Source organism: Chiloscyllium plagiosum, unplaced genomic scaffold (assembly GCF_037043375.1).
Source record: "Chiloscyllium plagiosum isolate Xiang-an unplaced genomic scaffold, Cpla_swu_hap1 HiC_scaffold_16, whole genome shotgun sequence".
NCBI lineage: Eukaryota > Metazoa > Chordata > Chondrichthyes > Orectolobiformes > Hemiscylliidae > Chiloscyllium > Chiloscyllium plagiosum.
Genome location: NW_028270154.1, coordinates 59,049,755 through 59,074,146, shown reverse-complemented (window position 1 = coordinate 59,074,146; position 24,392 = coordinate 59,049,755). Strand labels below are relative to the sequence as shown.

Below are 24,392 nucleotides of genomic sequence, written 5' to 3'. Positions count from 1 at the left end.
CAGCTCTCCTACTTTTGGCACTAGCCTCTGGATATTAGGAAGGACAATTTTGCTGTGTTGACAGGACAGAGATAGTAGCTGTTATTTTTGGTGCCTAGGTTGATGCCTAGTGATCCATCCAATTTAATTCCTTTGTTTAAATTTCATAGTGCTTCGATCCAACTGAATGGTTTGCAAGCTTATTTCAGAGGTCAGTTAAGAGTCAATTAGTGTGGGTCTACAGATGGTAGATTTCCTTCCCCAAGAATATTACAGACGTTTTTTGAACAGCAATTGATAAAAAAAACATTGCCATCATTTGACATTTTAATTTCAGATATTTTAAATTCAAATTCTGTCATCTGCCTTGGTGGGATTTAAACATGGATTCTTGGAGTTGACAAGGCCACTATGTCACCACCTTCCCATGTTTCAAAATTGACTCAAAAGTAATTGAAACATGTTGAGGAATGTGAAAGGGTCATGATTGTATTTATTGGTGGAGCAGACTTGTGAGCCTGAATTACATACTCCTGATTCACTAGTTATGGAGTCAGGGAGTCACACAGCACGGAAACAGACCCTTTGCTCCAACCAGTCCATGCCAAACATAATCCCAAACTAAATGAGTCCCATCTGCCTGCTCCTGGCCCATATCCCTCCAAACCTTTCCCATTCACGTACAGAACAACCTCGGTAAGCTGAACATCAATTATCCGAAATTTGGATTATCAGAACAACATCTCAAGGTCCCGTAAAAACATTACATCAAAGAGGCATTAGCGACATTGGTCCAAAGATCGCATCTTTTGTTTACAATGATTAAAAGTGAATTCGGGTTACTGAAATGCTATTGAGAACAGTCCTGGACATTAATGGGAACCCAAGCACTGTCTCCAAATGACTGACCTCCCTCCTCCTCTCTCTCCTTCTCCAAACGAAGACAGGCAGAATGACAATCTGGGCAAATTCAGAGCCCTGAATATTCTCAAATAAAGAACACACCAGCCCAATACAAAGGCTTCACGTCTGAGTTTTTGAAAAAACATTCCTGCACTCATAAAACACTAAAGGTTACTGAACCCTCTGTTTATCAGAGTTTTTTTTAGGAATGATTAAAAATTAAACCAATATCTGGGTCACTCACACACACACACACACCAGCTTTGTAGCAGTCCTCTAACTTTGCAAATAGGAAGATGGGTTTTACACAAATTTACATCTGATTCACACCACCCTGACACCTCTGAGCAGCAAACTAATGGTAAATAAAACACCAGAGGCTGGAATTCCCTCACTCGGTTTGCACTTTTCATGTTCTCAACAGTGCCTTTGAAGTCTCCAGATCTGAAAGGATGTGAGTTTTCAAACATGCTCTTTTTTAAGATAACACAGCGGCTCTGTCTAACCAGGAAGTCAGAGCCAGCACTGGGGGCTTTCTAGGGTTCGAGACACCCCCACCACACCCTCCTCTCCCCCCGCCTCCCCCACTCTCCATGGAGTTCTACACAGGGGTGTACCCTACTATACAAACCCCTCCCCCGCCCAGATAATCTCTCCAACATTGTCCTGTCCCAGGGCAGAGAGTGGACTTTTCAAAAAGTTGCAGTAAAATGTGTGTGTGTGTGTTATTTTGAGACTCAGCTCCCAAAGGCAGCAGCAGTCTTGCTGTTGGTGTCCAGTCTGGCTGCTGTCTCCATTCTGTTACTTCATTTTGTTCCAGAGTCCCATTGGGGAGGAGAGATAAGAGGCACCTGGCAACTTCACTTCATCCACTGGCTGGAAATGAGGAGACTTGGAAGCACATGGCATTTGGGAGGTGAGATGGTGGGGAGGGGGGGGGAGAAGTTTACTGACCCACTGTGCTGTTGCCTTGTCTCCTGAACTCAACAAGTGCTCATTCCTGATGAAGGGTTTTTGCTCGAAACGTCGATTTTTCCTACCCCTCGGATGCTGCCTGACCTGCTGTGCTTCTCCAGCACCACACTAATCTTGACCCTGATCTCCAGCATCTGCAGTATCCACTTCTGTCGAAGTGCTCGCTCTGTCAATCCCATTGAAGTGAAGTAGTGGTGGGGAGAGGCTTCAGCAATGCTGCAGGTCCCTTACACAAACATGTGTGGCTGTTCAGAAACAAACCCTGAGACAGAGAGAGGGAGCAAAGCAGGGCAAGCAGAGAGAGAGGAAAAAGGAAACTTTAGAAAATTCTGATTCCCAGAGGAGAGGCATTGGATCAGCTATCGGAACAATCAGTTATCCAAACAGAATATTCCCCGCCCCTCTTGTTCAATAATCAAGGTTGTTCTGTAATTATCCACGTGTCTTTTAAACATTGGAATTACGCCCACATCCTCTGCACTGTCAGGAAGTTCATTCCACACGCAAACCACTCTCTGTATAAAAAAATGACCCTCTTTCTCCTCTCATCTTAAAAATATGTCCCTTAGTATTGAAATATCCTATCATTGGAAAAAGACAGCCACCATTAACCCTATCTATACCCCTCATGATCTTATAAACCTCTTTAAGGTGACCTCTCAACCTGATATGCCCCAGTGAAAGAAGTCTTAGACCTATCCAGCCTTTCCTTAAAACTCAAAATTTCCATGCCTCGCAGCATCCAGGTAAATCTCTTCTGAACCCACTCTAGCTTAGAATATCCTTCCTATAACTGGGCAACCAGAATTGGACACAGTACTCCAGAAGAGGCCTTACCAATGTCTTGTACAATCTCAACATGACTTCCCAATTCCTTTATTCAAAGAACTGAGCGATGAAGGCAAGCATTCTAAATGCCATTTTAACCAACTTGTCTAAATGTGATGAAAAGTTCAAAGAATTATGTACCTGAACACCTCGGTCTCTTTGTTCTATAAAGTTACCTAAGTGCCTATCATTAACTGTGAACGTCCTGCCCCTGTTTGTTGTACTAAAATGCAATACCTTGCATTTATCTAGATTGAACTCCATCTGCCATTTTTCAGCCCATTGACCCATTTGATCAAGATCCTTTTGTAATCTTTGAAAATGTTCTTCACTGTTTACTGTGTCATCCGATTTTGGTGTCATCTGCAATTTTATTAATTGTATCTACTATGTTCTCATCCAAATAGTTCTTATGTTTTTATGTGAATACAACTTCTTTCTTTAACTTTATGGCTCTTATTTCTCTAATAGACACATATTCCAATACAAATTTGTCACCATTAAACATGGATATCTATTATTTGTCTGCTTGGTCTAATATGAGTGTTATTTTTCTTTATTAGCACAAAAGCAATGCTGGGCAGATTGAACTTAATAAATTTCTAGAATTAATATTGGGAAATCTTCATTCAATAAGGCAAATGGCAATTAATTGTGAAGTAAGCAATCACCATTCTTCTAGTCTCATTAATTTTGTTTGATACATTTTGAAATTGTGAACTTGAAATTAACTTTGTTACATTTATCTTTTCTTAAAGAAATTAATTCACTGTAGTCAGGAGGTGAAGAAAAAGGATGTATTATTCAGAATCTTCCTGAAAATATTTGTGAGATTTTTACAGCATTTGGATAATAAATTGTGCAGGAGGATTCCACCAAGTGGGTGAAAAGATAAGAGAAGTACAAGAGCTACTGTCAAAGGTCATCTGCGATATGCTGTAGCAGGCTCTCAACACAGACATCCGTTCATGGTTCATCCTGAGCGAACATTAAAGAAGTCATTATGCTGGCACAGTTATATTTGGGACTACACAGAGACTCAAACACATCGATGTCGTGCAAAAACAATTAAATTTGTATAAAGGTGACTTTATAAAAATTTCAACAATACTTATGCCACCAAAGTGCCCTCAATCAGTTTTCTTCCTTCTCTCTGTCTGTCCCACGGCATATTATTGTTGTCACAGGAACTGCAGCTGGGGTGGACGAACCCCTGCTTGCCAGTGAAGCACATTGGCCCTGCAGATCTGGTCAGGCAACCCCAGAAGTGTTTGTGTCTGGCTGGCCCAGACATGCTGAGGCTCTTCTTGATAGTGGCAAGTGGACCCTCCTCAACCTTCCAAGGATTGAAGGTAGGTGAGCAGTGTGGAGGTGGATGGCCCAGATACATTAGGAGTAACCTGACAGGAGACTTCTCAGGTCTAATGTGCAGTCCCTCCTCCAGCTAGGTATTTCCTGGCACCGTCTTTCTGCCTTATGAGGAAGGGGCATCTAGGGTGTGCGCCAAGTTCCATGTACGTCTGTTGTCATGACTTTGACCAATGGCTAGGGCAGTGCTGTGCAGGTGGGTGTGCCTCTCCAGCAGGCACTGAGGATGCTGGACCTGGCTCTCCATGGCAGCTGCCAACCTGTCCATGGAGGCACTCAGACAATTGCACTCCTGCAGCTTCTGAGTAATGAAGGCCATTGTGTCCCATAGAGCTATCTACTGCTCATGTTCCTCCCTGTACATGTGGGTGAAGTCCCTGAATGCTGACACCACTGGGTTCTCTCCTGCCAGGGCCTGGGCTAGTGCCCAGTCTCTGATAGTGCACTGAGTGCCAGTGATCCACAGTGTATCTTCCCCAGCCAGCTGTTTCAGTGAAGTGCTCCCACACTTTCTAAGCTGAATTTCCCACCAAGATGCCAATATCTGAAACTGTTTGATGGGAAAGTTGTAGGAGGTAGCCTTGCTGATGCTTTCTCTGAGGCCTTGGTATTGTCAACTTCAGAAATTCAGGAGGGCACTTCCTGTTGCTATTTTAAAGACTTTGTTCAGCTCAATGTTAACCTTCTAAATTCTGGAAAAACAAACAAGCCTAAATTGTATAATATCTCCTCAAAATTAACCCCTGACATCCAGATATCATTCCTTCAAACCTATACTGTACTCCCTCCAAAGCCAATATATCCTTCCGATGGTGAGATGCCTAGATCTGCTCTCAGTCCTCCAAGTAGGGTCCAACCAGTTTTTTGTATAAGTTCCATAAAATTAATGCATCATCATAATCAATTCCTCTGGATATAAAGGCTAAACTTCCATTAGCTTTCTTGATTAAAAAAAATATGTTTATGGGATGACGGCATTGCTGATTAGGCCAACATTTATTGCCCATCCTAATTGTTCAGATTGCAGATAAGTGTCAACCATATTGCAATGGGTCTGGAGTCACATGTAGGTCAGACCAGGTAAGGATAGCAGTTTCCTTCCCTTAATGACATTAGTGAACTAGATGGCCTTTTCCAACAATTGACAATGGATTCATAGTCATTTTAGTCTCTTAATTGCAGATTTTTATTGCGTTCAAATTCTAGCGATAATAACATTAGGCTGTCTCCTCCTTGTTTAATGTACTGTTTGTGACATTTTGAAGATCTATTATCTGAAACCTCAAATTTCTTTGAACATCCAATACATTAATCTTCATACCATCTAGAAAATACCTTGATCCATCCTTTTTCTATTCAAAATGGATAACCTCACACTTGCCGATAATGAAATAATTACCACAGTTTTGCCCATTCATCAATTCACTTCCTCTAATTTCAAATTTTATGGTATGATTTACACTGTCCACAATGCCACCTAACTTTGTGTCATCAGAAAATTTGGATACATGACTTTCCATGCCATTATGCAAATTGTTAATAGATATTTGAGGACCTAACACAGATTATTGTGACACACCACTGGTCACATCCTGCCAATTTGAGTACCTACTTACATTCCTACTTTCTGTTGCGTGCTACTCAACCAGTTTCCCAACTAGGTCAATAATATTCCCTCAATTTTGTGGGCTTCTGCCTGAAGGGAGGCAATGGTCTCGTGGGATTTTGCTGGACTGTTAATTCCAGGACCTGGGTCTGAAGTCCCACCATGGCAAGTAGAGGAATTTGAATTCAATTTTGAAAATCTGGAATTAAGAATCTAATGACCATGAATCCATTGCTGATTGTCAGGAAAAACCCATTTGGTTCACTAATGTCCTTTAGGGAAGGAAACTGCCATCCTTATCTTGTTCTGGCCTACATGTGACTCCAGATCCATAACAATGTAGTTCACACTTAACTGCCCTCTGGGCAATTAGGGATGGGCAATAAATGCTGCATAGCTAGCAATGCCCATATCCTATGAACAGATAATAAAAATCTTTATCAAAAGCCTTCTGGATGTTGATAAAAACAACATCCGTAAACATTCCCAGGTCCATGACCTTACTCAACTCTTCAAAAAATTCAATGTTTGGCAGACATGACCTACCTGTCTTGAATCCATGCTGATTCTTGCTTGGTTAACAGTTATCTCATCCTTGATTGTAGATTCCAACAATTTCCCCACCATAGACGTTTGGCTGGCTGGTCTGTAATTCATTGGTTTCCTTGGTTTGCCTTCCTTAAAAAGCAAACTGACATGCAATTTTCCAGAGGGTTGATTCCTGGATCTAGGGAACGCTGAAAGATTATAGTAAGAGTGTCCACAATGTCCTCCCTTGATTCTTTTAAAATCCTTGAATGAAAACCATTTGGTCCTGAAGAGAAAAGTTATCCAGGGTTCCTAGGAAATTATGCAGATGTGTTTGGGAAAACCTCCCAGACTCTGACTTTCATTTTAGAGTCTGTGCTGGGAAATAATTCAAAAGAGTTCAGGGTTGGAGGATTTGAGCTATATGGAGAGGCTGAATAGGCTGGGGCTGTTTTCCCTGGAGTGTCGAAGGCTGAGAGGTGACCTTATAGAGGTTTACAAAATCATGAAGGGCATGGATAGGGTAAATAGACAAGGTGTTTTCTCTGGGGTGGAGGAGTCCAGAACTAGAGGGCATAGGTTTAGGGTGAGAGGGGAAAGATACAAAAGGGGCCTAAGGGGCAACTTTCATATAGAGGGTGGTGCATGTATGGAATGAGCTGCCAGAGGAAGTGGTGGAGGCACCTCAGCCTATTCAGCTTCTCTCTATAACTCAACTCAAAACCCTCCGTCTTTGCTATATCCTTGCAAATCCTTTCTGCACCCTTTCACGTTTAATAACATTGCTGCTGCTCAATAACAGAAACTACCCAGCCTGAAAGTCCAGAGTAAAAACGTTATCAGAAGTTGTTTGGAGTGTGCTTTCAATATATACATTAAAAAAATGATATCTCAGAAAAATATATATTGATTTGTAACATTACTAGAATTCAGCACTATTCATAGCATTATGAGAAAGGCCAAATAGCAGACCTTGTGCAATGTTTCAAGCTGAATAAACTTTATTGGATATGTTTTATTTGACAAAGGAATGTTTGGGAATAGACACGTAGTTAAACAATGCAAAACACTTACAGCAGACTAAATCCTACAATCATTCTGTGTACATATTTAATTTTTAAAGTAAGTGGCCTCAACAACTATGAATTTATTTGATGTGATGTAGTGTCAAGATATATTAGTTATTTAGTCTCTTGATATGATTTACTGCTGCAAATTATCAGAGACAAATGTTATTTTTAAAATTATTTTGTTCCAGCAATTGACAAAGGAGTTGAAATTTTGTGCTACATGTTAAAATCTGCTATCTGTGCCCTAACCTGAGTCCTTTTCACCCCATATCCTTAGTTCACTGACCTATGTTGACTCTCAGTTGAAAAAAAGTGCAACTTTTTATAATTATAATCATTGTTTTTAAATCCCTCTATTGCTTCACCACCTTGCTATCTTTATCAACAAACACAACAATCTGAGGTATTTGTGTTCATCTAATCCTGGCATCCTGAGTATCTCTAATTTTTAAACAATCCATCCTTCACAAACATGTAGGAGGTGAATACATCCCTTTCTAATCATGCATTTTCTCTCATTCCCATCTGTCCAGACATTGCTGACATCATATTTCTCACTTTTCGTTAACTTCAAAATATGCTTTTCAGCCAACCAATCAGCACTGGAATATTCTTATTCAGGAGGTTGCTGTGCTGCACAACAAGTTGAAATGCTTTGAATTGATTGCAGTTCAATTTACAGATTTCTGTATTGGACAGAGTGATATAGCTGTCAAAATAATAAGAGTTTCCGAGAGCTAACTAGAGGAGTTTTTTTTTGCAACTGAGCGGTATTCTAATATGTTCATCTGAAGCGGAGCAATATCTGCCATTATGACTGTTGTTAAGAAGCAGAGATTGACCCCCTCTGAGAACTAAAACTAAAACACCCAAAGAGGAACGCCTCACCCTATAATCAATAAAAAGAGTGGAAAGCTGGTGAAACCTGCTTTCAACAACTTCTAGTGGTTAAAAAAAAACTCTGACACTCACTTTAAAACCAACAAGTAACAATTTATTTACCTCACTCTAACAGTGAACAATTAACGAAACTATTAACAAACTGAATAAATCCCTTCTAAATACTAACTATTCTCAAATAAAACAAGATTCTAATGTTCCAATAAATACAAATTCCACGCATACAACAAAAAATAGAATTTAGTCACTCGAAATTACAGCCAGGTTACGTATCTTCCGGAATGTTCTGTGCCTCCGCTGCAGTTCTTCTGTCAGTCATCTTTTCCTCCAGTTCTTCTGTCAGGACTGCCTCCTTGTCTGATTCTTCTGTCAGGAATTTAGTTGGTCCTATCAGAAGGATGTTGTGCAACTTGAAAGAGTTCAGAAAAGATTTACAAGGATGTTGCCAGGATTGGAGGATTTGAGCTATCAGGAGAGGCTGAATAAGCTGGGGCTGTTTTCCCTGGAGCATTGGAGGCTGAGGGGTAACCTTACAGAGGGCCATGGATAGGATAAATGGACAAAGTCTTTTCCCTGGGGTGTGTGAGTCCAGACGAGAGGGCATAAGTTTAGCATGACAGGGGAAAGGTATAAAAGGGATCTAAAGGGCAACTTTTTCACGCAGTTGGTGATACATGTACGGAATGAGCTGCCAGAGGAAGTGATGGAGGCTGATACAATTACAGCATTTAAAAGGCATCTGGATGGGAATATGAATAGGAAGGGTTTAGAGGGATATAGGCCAAGTGCTGGCAAATGGGACTAGATTAGTTTAGGATATCCAGTTGGCATGGATGAGTTGGACCAAAGGGTCTGTTTCCATGTTGTTCATCTCTATGACTCATACATAGATGACTGTGAGAGCCAATTTGTCTCTCTAGAGCTGAGGACACCTAACTCTGATTGATGGGAGTTAGCTCTGGGGTCTGTCTGCCCCTTTCTTTTATACCGATGATGACATATCAATTTATTACCATAGGATTGGTCCTATGCTGTAAAAATCATCAGATTTAAATTTTATAGGTTTTAGTATTGATGTGCCTGGTTTAAATTGATTGGCAAAATTTAAAACCTGTTGTTTTGATTAAAAACTCCTGTTTGGCCTTTCAATACAAAATGTTTCAATTCAGGTGCTCAGTCTTGCTGCAAATAGTTTTTAACTTTAAAAGCTACTCACAGACATCCATTTCAACTCTCTGCACAGAAAAAAAACACTATCTTTTAAAGGGACCATGCAATGCTTTTCCCCCTAGCATTTTACAAACACCTACTTCGCCACACTCTGTTCTTGAGGTTTATTATGCTATCTTAGGTAATTTAAACAGTAAGACTGCGAACGAGTACCAGAACATTTATTCATGCAACAACTTAAGACCATAAGACATAGGAACGGAAGTAAGGCCATTCGGCCCATCGAGTCCGCTCCGCCATTCAATCATGGCTGATGAGCATTTCAACTCCACTTATCCGCATTCTCCCCGTAGCCCTTAATTCCTTGTGACATCAAGAATTTATCAATTTCTGCCTTGAAGACATTTAGCGTCCCAGCTTCCACTGCACTCTGTGGCAATGAATTCCACAGGCCCACCACTCTCTGGCTGAAGAAATGTCTCCGCATTTCTGTTCTGAATTTACACCCTCTAATTCTAAGGCTGTGTCCACGGGTCCTAGTCTCCTTACCTAACGGAAAAAATTTCCTAGCGTCCACCCTCTCCAAGCCATGTATTATCTTGTAAGTTTCTATTAGATCTCCCCTTAATCATCTAAACTCCAATGAATACAATCCCAGGATCCTCAGCCGTTCCTCATATGTTAGACCTACCATTCCAGGGATCATCCGTGTGAATCTCTGCTGGACACGCTCCAGTGCCAATATGTCCTTCCTGAAGTGTGGGGACCAAAACTGGACACAGTACTCCAAATGGGGCCTAACCAGAGCTTTATAAAGTCTCAGTAATACAACAGTGCTTTTATATTCCAACCCTCTTGAGATAATTGACAACATTGCATTCGCTTTCTTAATCACGGACTTAACCTGCATGTTTACCTTTAGAGAATCCTCAACTAGCACTCCCAGATCCCTCTGTACTTTGGCTTTACGAATTTTCTCACCGTTTAGAAAGTAGTCCATGCTTGTATTCTTTTTTCCAAAGTGCAAGATCTCGCATTTGCTCACATCGAATTCCATCAGCCATTTCCTGGACCACTCCTTCAAACTGTCTCGTTCCTTCTGCAGCCTCCCCACTTCCTCAGTACTACCTGCCTGTCCACCTAACTTTGTATCATCAGCAAACTTCGCTAGAATGCCCCCAGTCCCTTCATCCAGATCATTAATATATAATGTGAACAGCTGTGGCCACAACACTGAACCCTGCGGGACACCGCTTGTCACCGGCTGCCATTCCGAAAAAGAACCTTTTGTCCTAACTCTCTGCCTTCTGTCAGACAGCCAATCCTCAATCCATACTAGTAGCTCACCTCGAACACCATGGGCTGCTCAGCAGCCTCCCGTGTGGCACCTTATCAAAGGCCTTTTGGAAGTCTAGGTAGACCACATCCACTGGGTTTCCCCGGTCTAACCTACTTGTCACTTCTTCAAAGAACTTCAACAGGTTTGTCAGGCATGACCTCCCCTTACTAAATTCATGTTGACTTGTTCTAATCCGACCCTGCTCTTCCAAGAATTTAGAAACCTCATACTTAATGATGGATTCTAGAATTTTACCAACAACCGAGGTTAGGCTAATTGGCCTATAATTTTCCATCTTTTGTCTTGATCCTTTCTTGAACAAGGGGGTTACAACAGCGATCTTCCAATCATCCGGGACTTTCCCTGACTCCAGTGACTTTTGAAAGATCTCAACCAACGCCTCCGCTATTTCCTCAGCCACCTCCCTCAGAACTCTAGGATGTAACCCATCAGGGCCAGGAGATTTATCAATTTTAAGACCTTTTAGCTTTTCTAGCACTTTCTTTTTTGTAATGGCAACCATACTCAACTCAGCCCCCTGACTCCCTTTAATTGTTGGGATATTACTCATGTCTTCCACTGTGACACAATCCTACTCTATTACAGATATTGGTATTGTGAGCTCAAACTGGTTGATGAACATAACTTTCCTGACAGATTCCTGACAGAACATAACTTTCCTGACAGATTATAGGATACAAAAATATCTATTCAAGATGGGACTGATATCTTTATGCAAGTGTAGCTCATAGCATAATGGCACACACATGACATCGCTTGTCTCTTAAGGGTACATGCTTCTCTGACCATAGATCTAAGCAATATTACAACATCACCCCTTTTCCTTCAAAGAATTTCTCCCATGGGAAATATGTACAAACAAGAACTTCAAAAATAGCAGGTAATTACTTACTCAATATCCATTGAAATAACACTTTTCCAGATATAACAAGAGTAGACCAATTTCTTGTATAGCTCTCGGGATATGACTGTAAAACCTTAGTGTTTGTTGTCTGCTCTGTAGATTGGTGTGGATCATTCACATCTTTTTTTATCTGGACTTAACGTAAGACTTCCACTTTCTGAATCATCATCTTAGTTTTCTGTGGAGAGTCAAATGCTATTTAAATATACCTTCTGTTCCATTTCAAAACATATTTGCTCATAGCAATGTTGTACAATTTGGTTTGAGCACATTTTCTGAGTATCATTCCATGACTGAATCTGACTTTGCATGTAAGCTGGTTTGTATGTAACCTGTTTACAAGCTGCATGAACAAAGAAGCAGTGTCAACATAACATCATGAATTTTAGTAACTTGCTTTTTAAATGGGCAAGCAACTCTTTCCACATATTTGTTTTCAAAACACTTTTTTTCCCCAATTTCAGTCTATAAGCACAAATACAGGAAAATAAAAAGATCTTTACACAATGTATCTGGGTTTTTATTGATGCCAAGGGAATAGACAGATATTCATGCCAGGTCTTTCGTTCTTTCTGCACCCATGTGTCTAATTTGGAGATGGATCAAACTGTCTTGATGTAAAATTTGGGAATAAACACTTGCTTACTCTTGAAAATAACACTTTTTTGACTGGCCTAACTCGTATTTATATGACCAAAAGGAATGCTCATGTTCTGGGACCTACCTAATGTGTTTAGGTCACTGGCTAATGATAGCATTTTAGTTCTTGTAGCCAATTGTCACCAGCTATAGCACATTTAATTTGTTCTGCTCAGCTACGACCAAAGTGAGTCTGCAATCCTTGGTGCCACAGCAGACATTCTGCTATTTCATGAATTATCAAGATATGATCAGTGCCAGGAGAAAGTGAGGTCTGCAGATGCTGGAGATCAGAGATGGAAATGTGTTGCTGGAAAAGCGCAGCAGGTCAGGCAGCATCTAGGGAACAGGAGAATCGACGTTTCGGGCATTAGCCCTTCCTGAAGAAGGGCTAATGCCCGAAACGTCGATTCTCCTGTTCCCTAGATGCTGCCTGACCTGCTGCGCTTTTCCAGCAACACATTTCCATCTATGATCAGTGCCAGGGCCACTCACTTCCTGACCTCATTACAGCTTTGGTCTAAGCTTGGAAGAAAAGAACTGAACTTCAGAGTTCAGACAGGAGTGACTTCTCTTGACAGCAAGTCAACATTTGACTAAATATGACATTAAAATGTCCAAAGAAAACTAGAGTTGCAGAGAAAACTTCTCACTGGTTTGAATCGTATCTGGCAAAAATTAAACAGCTTATGATTGACCTTCACTGATTATCTCAGCCACAGAACATCACTGCAGTTATTTCTAGTGTCATGTCCTCGGCTGAAACATCTTCAGCTGTTTCAACAATGACATGCCTGCTATCATAAGGCCAGCAGCGAGGGTAGTTCCTGATGATTGCACAATATCAGCATTATTTCAGATCTTCACGGTCCGTGTCTGTATGCAAGATAGCATCCAGACTTGCCCAGATAAGTGGCAAGTAACATTTGTGCCATAATAGTGCCAGGCAATGACTATCACCAACAAGAGATAATCTAACCATTGACCCTTAACATTCAACCTCATTGCCATTACTACTGCTTCCAATACAAACATCTTAGGGGTTACTATTGAGCAGAAACTAAACTGTACCCGATAATCAGAGAAAAATAGCAAGTCATAAGTTAGGGATTCTCCAGAGAGTAACTTGCCTTCCAACACACTCATTCCTACCCTTAACACTGCATTACGTACTAGGCCTCCTTGTCACATTTCAACCTGACACTATACCCTATGCATCCTATGCTCACTTGATACTTTATATGGCATCTGACTGCAATAAAAAGGGTGGGGATGGGGAACTTATCTTCCTCTGATTAGTCTGCACTACAAAAGAATTGTCAGAGTGGAAGTACAATCTGCATTTCTGAGGGAGGCTGGAGTGGAATCTCCTCAGAAATGCAGAGCTCCATCTTCTTGTACACAAAAAAAAGAGGATGTGAGACTGCCACTCCTCAGAAAATTTGGTCTATTATGTTAATTCTGGTGTAATGAACATTGAGACTGATGTGTACTGAGAAAAGCTGTCTGAAGACTTTATTTAGAGGCCAATGAAATACATGACAAAGTGAGTACATTGCTATAGTGTACACTCAAACTGGCTGACAAATTCACTTTGCTCTAGATTAGAGTGGTGCTAGAAAAGCACAGCAGGTCAGGCAGCATCTGAGGAGCAGGAAAATTGACGTTTCAGGCAAAAGCCCTTCATCAGGAATAGAGGCAGGGAGCCTGCAGGGTGGAGAGATAAATGAGCGGGGCGTGGAGGTGTCCATAAACTCACCTTCCACCTACCAACCTTCGTATAAACCACATCATCTGACATTTCTGCCACCTCCAAACGGACCTCACCACCAGGGATATATTTCCCTCCCACCCATTTCCACCTTCCGCAAAGACCATTCCCTCCATGACTACCTGGTCAGGTCCACACCCTCCAACAACCTACCCTCCCCTCCTGGCACCTTTTCCTGCAACCGCAGGAATTGCGAAACCTGCACCCACACCTCCTCCCTCACCTCCATCCAAGGCCCCAAAGGAGCCTTCCACATCTATCAAAGTTTTACCTGCACATCCACCAATATCATTTATTGTATCCGTTGCTCCCGATACGGTCTCCTCTACATTTGGGACACTGGACGCCTCCGAGAAGAGCGCTTTAGGGAACATCTCTGGGACACCCGCACCAATCAAACCCACTGCCCTGTGGCCCAACATTTCAACTCCCCCTCCAACTCTGCCGAGGACATGGAGGTCCTGGGCCTCCTTCACTGCCGCTCCCTCACCACCCAATGCCTAGAGGAAGAACACCTCATCTTCTGCCTCGGAACACTTCAACCTCAGGGCATCAATGTGGATTTCACCAGATTCCTGATTTCCCCTTCCCCCACCTCACTCCAGTTCCAAACTTCCAACTCAGCACTGTCCCCATGACCTGTCCTACCTGCCTCTCTTCCTTTCCACCTATCCACTCCACCCTCCTCTCTGACCTATCACCTTCATCCTTCCCCCATTCACCCATTGTACCCTTTGCTACCTTCCCCCACCTGCCTCTCTGACCTATCACCTCCATCCCCACCCCCATTCACCTATTGTACTCTATGCTACCTTCTCCCCACCCCCACCCCCACCCCCTTCTCATTTATCTTTCCACCCTGCAGGCTCCCTTCCTCTATTCCTGATGAAGGGCTTTTGCCTGAAACATCGATTTTCCAGCACCACTCTAATCTAGACTCTGGTTTCCGGCATCTGCAGTCCTTGTTTTTACCAAATTCACTTTGCTGCTGAATTGCAAAGCACAGAGGCAACTAGTCAAGATGGTGCAGATACAAAAATGTCACTTGACATGATGTAACACTAAGGTGGAAGTGGGTACTGCAGATGCTGGAGATTAGAGTCAAGATTAGAGTGGTGCTGGAAAAGCACAGCAGGTCAGGCAGCATCCGAAGAGCAGGAAAATCAACGTTTTGGGCAAAAGACCTTCATCAGGAATAGACACAGGAATCTATTCCTGATGAATGGCTTTTGCCCAAAACGTCGATTTTCCTGCTCCTCGGATGCTGCCTGACCTGCTGTGCTTTTCCAGCACCACTCTAATGATGTAACACTAACACAATAACCTAACTCTGCGAAAGTTACTTGCTTGATCATAGATACATATAATATCACAACCATCTGTTCTGCTTTACTCGATTACCCTATACCTTTATTAATAATGTGTCCCAACGTATGGTTATACTCTTCATTACTTTCGAGGATCCTTATACTGTAGATTGTTTCATTCATACGAAAAGCAAAAACACTCCGAAAAGTAATACTAACCCCTGAGCCAGTGCTCAGGGACGTCCTCATGCTGCTCGATGGTTCTGTGTATCTGTTCTTATCGAACATACCAGTTTCGACTGAATGCGATAAAGCTTCAGGGCAAATCGAAATTCCGAAGGCAGAGGAGAGGTGTGACCAGTTTTCTGGGCGGAGATACATACATACCTGACGGGTCCCAGAAGAACGAGGAAACTTGTGCAAACACGGTCACTTCCAAACGAAATTCCGTAATTTTGAAGGAAGCACAATTGAATTACATGGTAGTGGGCATAAATGTGAAGTCTTTTGTTTTAATCTTTCAACAAGAGTTCATTTACGTTTGTTTCTTTGCAGTTGCGATGCTGACACACATTACTAACCCTCTCTTCATGTGGGGCAACAGCACGAAGAGCCTTTCGCTGTATAATAAAGGTGAGATAAGGACATCCGGCCAGAGAATGAGAGCTGAGATGTGTTATCTCGGATTTCGTGTGCCAATGAGGAGGATCAAGTGTCTTTACGTCATTTTATTTTAAAATGATGAAATCTCAGAGGGAAAAAAAATTGCTGTTAATCGGTGCATTTGGCTTCCGGTTTCTGTGAAGCTTTTCAGTGTCCTTTCCAATCTGGAGGAGCCGCTGGTCCGGGCAGAGCAGATTCAGTGACAACTCTGCAGTTTATTAAACCCCATTGTTCTAGAGCTGAAGCAGTACAAGTTCTTCACCTTGAACCGATTTTTAAATCAGTGTGACTGCCGCTTCTTTCTCCTGTTGCCTTTGAAAAAGCCCAGCGAGCGCCAGGGAATACATGGCTCAGCACCTCCCACATACCTATCCGTGACAGCCTGGAAATGCACCATTGTCGCAGTTTTCACAATCATCCGACTGAAGTCGTTTGACAATTAACCTCATTCACAGCGGCTGCGATGTAAGGAAATAACACAAATTGTTAATCGTTCAACAGGCTTCTCTTTGGACCGGTTGAACTTGCTTCAGTGAAGATGAGACGGAGCTTGAAAGTCAAGGTCAGTTCTGATTTATTTAGAAAATAATTTAATCAAAATTTGTACTTTAAACAAAAAAAGTATGTTGTTTAACTACATTTTTGATCATTTATCTTCGGCATTTCCCTATCCCTCTCGAGGCTCCTGATGTGACCACCAGCCCTCTATATTTTTGTCCCAGTGGTCATTTCTCAAATGGGTTAGACAGTGTTTCCGGATACAACATTAAAGAGGAACATTATCATTGTGGAGTCTGTTACTGCTTCACCTAGCTGGACATCCAGCCATCACTGCATTGTAATCAGAGTGGTTTCTATTTCCAATCTACTCCACATCATTAGTAATTAAGACAAATTAATGAAAGTACTTTTTTTTAAAAAAAGGGATTTAGTTTAGGTTGCTTTATCTAAATATTTCACTGAAGTCATTGTTTAGCAACTTTGTAAGGCTTTGGGGAAATTGCAGGTTTGGATGGGGCTGACTGGTCTCTTTCTGTGCTGGGGGTTGTTAAGATGATAAATGTTCAGTGAGAAGCTGGAAAGCTTATAAATTCTGTTTAAATGTTGGCTTTGCTCAAGATAACATCCATGATTCTGAGTCAGAAAGTCATGAGTTCAAGTCCCAGATCTTGTGCAAATTGGTTAGACTGACATCATAATTTATTAATGAGAGAGGTGTTGCCAAAAATAAGAAATTAGATTGAGGCCAATTGTGAAACATGAAGTAAATAGAATAATTTCAGTGGACTATTTCTGTTGCATAAGATAATGGTTCTGAAAGAGTTAATGTTCATGTTACATTGGCTGCACCCATTCTACTGATAACACATGCAGTTTTTTCACATTCTGTTCTAATTGCAGACGGAACAGGCATAACTGTATCTGATCCCTAAGGTCCTAGTGGTTATTCCTGACCAAATAAAGTTATACTTATTATCTATACTTATCACGCAATAGACCTTGTTGTTATTTAAGAACAGTGCCTCTTCTGTAGATAATTTGTTGTGGTATTTCCCTACAATTCCCTAGAAAGTCCCAAGACATAGAAAACACAATGGAAGTTTAGTATCAGGGTATCACCTCAAATAGCCCTTGCCCAACACCACATCCTGAATGAGGTGGCAAGTAACAGAATGCTCACTTATCTCCTTGCTGTTTGTATGTACAAATCTGTTGTTATATTTGCCTACATGATGCCAGTTATTCCACCTCAAAAGTAATTAATTGGTTATAAAGTGCTTTGAGGATGTGAAAGTCACTTTTTAAATGCTAGTCTTTTTTTCAAGAGCAATTAGTACTAAACACTCATCTTATGCATATTTTGAATGCAAATCTCAACTAATTATAGTTAAAGTGCTTTTCATGTGTGGAGCCAAACTTGTAACTTTCATTCTGTGTTGGACACTCAGCAAATGATCAGCACTGAGCATACACAGTGGATGCTCAAAGTGTAGTATTTCACAGGGTGCTTTGGCCAAAATGTTCTTTGAGGGTTTGGTGGAATAAATAATGAAAAATGTCCCCACTTATGAAAAGAAAAACTCAAAAATAAATTAGTAAAGCAATTAGTGAAACAAAACTAAAAGAATTATGAGGATAATTTTTACTTTACACAATGAGTAGTTGTGATCTGGAATGCGCAGTTTAGGATTATGGTGAAAGCAGATTCAATTGAGGTATTCAACAGGGAATTCGAGGATCAAGAACGATGTGCGGGGTTTTGAGAAGTGAGCCCATTTTGAGAACTGGTGCAGAATAATGAGTCAAAGATGTTGGTATTGTTCTGTGACTTTCCTCTGGATATTGAGTTACTTCCTTTTGTAGCAAATAACACTTATTTGGCGCGTGGTAGAATTCATGTAGCGCCAAGTGGGCATATGTTGATTTACAGGGTGGAAGGTAGTAGTGGGAAGCCAGATTGTAGACCAAGCTTCCTACCCATCCTTCCCACCATCAACCACATACACTTGCCCCACTTGCCCTGTGTTTTGCTTTTTTGCCTTCAGTTTGGAATGTTGAGGAAAGGCTGACTTTCTGGAGAAAGAATTGCAGAAATTGTGTGCTGAATGATAACTGAGATGATATCTTTGTAGTCATCAGTGTAATTTTGCTGACCAAAAGCCACTTGTAATCCCAAAAACTCTTCCCTGACATGACATTTATCTTAAGTCAATAAATTTGTCAGTAAAAAAAAATAGCATAAAAGGAGCTGGCATACAAATTGAGCCTTCATCCAAGTGGAGGATTTCTGTCCTTTTCCACTTTCTGCTTGGATAGACTTGGAAGAAAAAAAAATCCATATTGGTGTGCACGGAATTTTTACTTGTGCTTTTTATTTGGGAGGTACCTTTTTGCTGGTGATGGGAAAAGGGCAAAAATAGCATCTTGGACAAAAACACCATGTTAGTCTTATTCCAGCTGCAACTTCTACTGGCTGACATATAAACAGCAGCTATGTGCAAAGGGTGGAAAGGAAATTTTTAACCATTTTGAATAAACACATGAACACAAGTTTCTTGTAGGTACTTCAATGATTCTGTGCCAATATACACCCAAAAAACATTTGAAGAAAAATAAACTCAAGTTTGCTCATGGTTGCATTTAACTACCGGTTGTATTTTTATGGAAAACTGCAAAGTCTTAAGAAAACAGCGTATACTTTGCGGCAAGGTAGAATTGCAGAGGATTGTGATGTTTCATTAGTGATCTACTTTAACGGAGAAAGAAGCTATTCCTGAGTGTGCCTTCAGGGAAATATTCAATAGAGTTGAGCTTTTGACTAAGAATAAGAATTTGCGTTTGAGTGGAAATTATTCCAATTCCTTCACTAGTTTCTCTTTCCACGCCCTTTTAATAAGGAATTTAGAAGGTGGGACACTAGCTTAATTTCTTCATAATTGCTATCACCACAGCTCTGTGGTCAGGTGGCTAGTAATGCTGTTGCAATGTAGCAAGGTTATTTCTTACCTCCCTCAAGACAGAGGTTATGAAATTTGGCTGACTACACTTCCCAACATGGACCCATGACTTTCGAACTGAGCATTGAGGATTTAACCATTTGAATTCCAGAACTGAGACAGTTCAATGTATTGTCTAAGTCATTAAATAAATATTAAATAATTTACTAATTAGTCATTTTTTCTTGCAGATACAAATTTCATGGTGCAGTGCTTCAAGTTAAAGGATATTTAGACATAAAGACTGAAGCAGAAAACACTTGAACATACCAGCTGAATGATAAAGGAAGACTTCAAGAATAATGTGACAGGTTAATTAATGAAAATACTGGAGAATAAGGCAGCTGCCTGTGCACCTTTTAAATATATCAGAAATTCATGACCTAATGACACAAGTTACAATCATCTAAGTTTTACTCAATGAGGAAGTGATTTGAAAATCAAATTCTGGTAATCACTTATGCTAAAACAACCACTTAAGTGCCACCAAGGGAGTAAACTTAATCAATATCAGTATGTTTTCTAATGTTAATGGCTAATTATAAATACCACAAATGCAGAAAACAGAAAGCCAACAGTCTCATGGGCCCAAAACTGTTTTTATTGCAAATAAAAACCGGTATAAGTCAGATGTTGTGGAATCAGCTAAAGAGGAAAACAGAACAAAGGGCCATAACAATAGCTTGGATCTGCTACCAGGAAGTGCAAGACACACAGATCCGCTCGGTGACAGGGTGCTGAACTGTAACATGCATCTAAACAACAGTAATTCAGAAGAAACAATTGAGTGTGAAACTGACGTAAACCAAACTGGAGGGATTGAGGGAACTGGTGTGAACACAGCCACTGCAGTGGCTCCAGGTAATGTAACCAAACTAAATTTTGCAAAATCTGAGAAAATAATCTGTGTGGCAATTTTCTAGCTCATAAGATAATAAATTGCTCATGTTTGCAAACTCAGTGTTAAGCAACACCTCAAGGATCTCAAGAACCTCACTTTGACATGGTGGTATTCGCTACATTTGCAACAGAGGAAGACAGGTGGGCAAGATGACAAGGTGCATAATTCACTGGCCTCTGTTTTCCCTGGCCCTCTTTTCAATCAGCTGACCTTTTAGTTTCTACTCACCTTTTGCAATCAGTTACATTGAAAGTAACACGGGAGAAAATAATTACGTTGCATTGAAAGAAAAAGTATTAACTTGAAAATAGTAAAACGTATTTTCATTATGTAAATGAACATCCATTGTTGATTCAGAGTAGCAGCACCATTGTGATGATGTGCTTTGATTTCAGAAAGTATGCAACTTGTTTAAACATTACATGCGTAGAGTTCAGTACTTAACATAATCCACATTTAAATTAGTTACATATGATTTTTGATGGTCCCATGAAAGTAACACAAATTGATTGGTTATTTGTTTCTGGCTTCATATTTAATAAACGTATGGTTTAATATGTGCTTATGAATATTTGCAATCTCTTTCTAATATTTTCTGATGGAGATACACAAAGAGTAACCAACTCTTATTTTGAAAAGTAAATGCCTTTCTTTTTCAAGTACAGATCCGAGTACAAAACTGAAATTTAGAAAAGGGCTTCTTCTGTGTCAAACAACAATTAATTTATTTAATCTTCTCTACTTACAATAACAGTTAAAAATCACACAACACCAGGTTGTAGTCCAGCAGGTTTAATTGGAAGCACACTAACTTTTGGAGCGACGCTCCTTCATCAGGTGATAGATGAAGGAGCGTCGCTCCGAAAGCTAGTGTGCTTCCAATTAAACATGTTGGACTACAACCTGGTGTTGTGTGATTTTTAACTTTGTACACCCCAGTCCAACACCGGCATCTCCAAATCATGACTACAATAATAGTGATATTCTGAAGTAATAGTTTGACCTTTGTCTATAAGTAAAGTTCATAATAGGGAAAAATATTGCTTTTATTGTGGAAACATACTCCGAGAATGAAACCAGAGATTATAACTGAAATTGTGATAAATATTGACAAGAATTAATCTTTCCTCATAATTGGCAGCCCTATGTTTGATTGTGCTATTCAGTTAAAAATAAAATTAGGAATATGATATTCACCAATGCCAAATTGTTTTCAGTGTTAATTTTTAGTTTCACTCAAATTATTAGCATTCACAATTAGAGATAAGCAATGGCACACTGTCAATTCTGTTTTTTTTTAATTTGTCGACTTCTACTGTTTTGTTGAGAACAAATCTCACTAATTGGAAGATAGGAAGTAACAAAGTTTATGTTTAATTATTCATAACTTAATGTAGAGAAACATTTTCTTTAATTAAAGCTATCTATTATTGCATCCATTATTCCTTTGCCTGCTTCAACTGGCTGTTAGTGTTGTTGCTGTTTCCAAACAAGGAAGACTTTCAAATCAAGGCTGGTGCATGTAACACCATAATAGGGTGCAGCAAATTACTGCAGATGCTGGAATCTGTACTGAGAGCAAAAGATGCTGGAGATCACAGTGGGTCAGGCCGCATCATTGGAGAGAAAGCAAGCTAACATTTCGAGTGTAGATGACTCTTCATGATGAGTCATCTAGACTCAAAATATTAGCTTGCTTTCTCTCCATGGATGCGGCCTGACCCGCTGTGATGCCCAGCATTTTTTGATCTCACCATAATAGGGTGCCAACATTGCTGGGTTGTACAGGACTCTCAGTGTTGAAAATTGATCGCCTGGACAGTGTTGTGAGCAACCAGGGAAAAAAATAGATTGTAATGTTTGCCTGGAGATGGCTGTATTTGGAATGGTGCCACTTGCTCTTTATCTTTTTTTTATTCACTTGTGTGATGTGGATGTCATTAGATGCCAGCATCTATTGCCCATCCCTAGCTGCCCTTGAGAAGGTGGTGAACTGCCTTCTTTAACTGCTGTAGTCCATGTGCTGTAAGTTGACCCACAATGCCCTTGGGGAGGGAATTCCAGGATTTTGACCCCATGACATGAAAGGAACGTCAGTATATTTCCAAGTTATGATAGTGTGTGAGTTGGAGGAGAACATGCAGGTGGTGATATTTCCAGGTATCTGATGCCCTTGGACATGGTTTTGGAAGGTGTGTCGAAGAATCTTTGGTGAATTTCTTGTGCATCTTACAATAGAACAAGCTGCTGCTACTGAGGGTCAGTGGTGGAGGGATTGGATTCTTGAGGATGAAGTGCCAATCAGCAGGCTGCTTTGAGCTGGATGGTGTCAAGCTTCTGAGTATTTTTAGAGCTGCACTGATCCAGACAAGTGGGGAGTATTTCATCACACTCCTGACGTGCACCTTGTAGATGATGGACACGCTTTAGGGAGTCAGAAGGTGAGTTACTGACCACAGCATTCCTAGCCTTTGTCCTGGTCTTGTAGCCACCGTGTTTATGTGACGAGTCCAGTTGAGTTGCTGGTAAGCCCCAAAATGTTAACAGTAGAGGATTCAGTGATGGTAACACCATTAAATGTCATGGGGCTGATATGTTGCTCTCTTGCATCATTGCAGATGGAAGTATTTGTGGAGTCTTCTTCTTCAGTGAGTTGTTTAATTGTCCACCACCGTTCATGACTGGATATGGCAGGACTGCAGAGCTTAGATCTATTTGTTGGTTTGGGATTGCTTAGCTCTGTCTAGCACTTGCTGCTTATGGTGTTTGGCATGCAAGTATTCCTTTTTTGTAGCTTCACTAGATTGCATATGGGGGCGGCACGGTGGCACAGTGGTTAGCACTGCTGCCTCACAGCGCCAGAGACCCGGGTTCAATTCCTGCCTCAGGCGGCTGACTGTGTGGAGTTTGCACATTCTCCCCGTGTCTGCGTGAGTTTTCTTCGGGTGCTCCGGTTTCCTCCCACAGTCCAAAAATGTGTAGGTTGGTGAATTGGCCATGCTAAATTGCCCGTAGTGTTAGGTGTAGGGGAATGGGTCTGGGTGGGTTGCGCTTTGGCGGGTCGGTGTGGACTTGTTGGGCCGAAGGGCCTGTTTCCACACTGCAAGTAATCTAATCTAATCTAATTGAACCAGAAACCCCATTTGAAGCCCTGGATCTGCTTCTGTTGATGCCCCACAGCACTTCATGGATGCCCAGTCTTGAATTGGTAAATCTGTTTGAAATCTGTCTCATTTTAACATGATGATAGTGCCACACAATATGATGGAGAGTATTCTCAATGTGAAGGTGGGACTTTGCCTCCACAAGGACAATGAGGCGGTCACTCTTGCCAATACTGTAATTGACAGAAATGTCTGCAGCCAGCAACTTGGTAAAGATGAGGTCAAGTATGGTTTTACCTGTTGTTGGTTCCCTCGTCACCTGCCACAGATCCAGTCTAGAACCTACATCCTTTAGGACCGAGCAGCTTGGTCCGTAGTACTGTTGCCAAGCTACTCTTGGTGGTGGACATTGAAATCCCCCATCCAGAGTACATTTTGTACCCTTGCCATCCTCAGTGCTTTTTCCAAGTGTTGTTCAACATGGAGCTATACTGATTTGTCAGCCGAGGATGATATGGTAATCAGCAGGAGGTTTCCTTACTAATGTTTAATCTGATGCCATGAGACTTCATGGGATTTTGAGTCAATGTTGAGGACTTCCATGGCAACTTGCTCTCTCACCCCTCTCAATTGTATACCAATGTGCTGCCCCCTCTACTGGGTCTGTCCTGCTAGTGGGACAAAACATATACAAAGATAATTGGGACGAAATCACTTTTTAGTTTCAAGTCAGACAGAAATTTGTTCTCACATCCCTTCCAACCAGCCTTTATGTCAGTGATACACTTTCTAAAAATCACTACTGCCATGGTGCTACTATGTAAGATAATGCATAAGCTGGTGGCATCTGTCTATAGCAAACCGGCAGTTCTGGTATAACGCACATTTCAGTAGCGCGATTTGGCTATAATGTTGCTGA

At 41.0% G+C, this 24,392-nt stretch overlaps 1 protein-coding gene and 2 long non-coding RNA genes across 4 annotated transcripts in view; 2 read left to right on the top strand and 1 right to left on the bottom strand.

The window, feature by feature from the left end:
* Positions 1-1,759: 1,759 nt before the first annotated feature.
* On the top strand, positions 1,760-3,683 carry LOC122556929 (uncharacterized). The gene is made up of 3 exons (XR_006313709.2): positions 1,760-1,798; positions 3,249-3,344; positions 3,444-3,683. It is a non-coding gene; the product is annotated as an uncharacterized LOC122556929 (long non-coding RNA).
* Positions 3,684-7,172: 3,489 nt separating this feature from the next.
* LOC122556729 (uncharacterized) lies at positions 7,173-15,832 on the bottom strand. Its single transcript, XR_006313636.2, has 3 exons — positions 15,696-15,832; positions 11,580-11,769; positions 7,173-8,566 (listed from the first exon to the last, which is right to left on the bottom strand). It is a non-coding gene; the product is annotated as an uncharacterized LOC122556729 (long non-coding RNA).
* A 336-nt stretch (positions 15,833-16,168) lies between these two features.
* sh3tc2 (SH3 domain and tetratricopeptide repeats 2) overlaps positions 16,169-24,392 on the top strand; it is an 84,893-nt gene continuing 76,669 nt past the window's right edge. For both annotated transcript variants that reach the window (XM_043703810.2, XM_043703808.2), the window contains exons 1-2: positions 16,169-16,533; positions 19,660-20,329. In XM_043703810.2, coding sequence (XP_043559745.2) covers positions 20,023-20,329 — 307 coding nt within the window. In that variant the 5' untranslated portion in view covers positions 16,169-16,533; positions 19,660-20,022. The remainder of the gene's footprint in view (positions 16,534-19,659; positions 20,330-24,392) is intronic.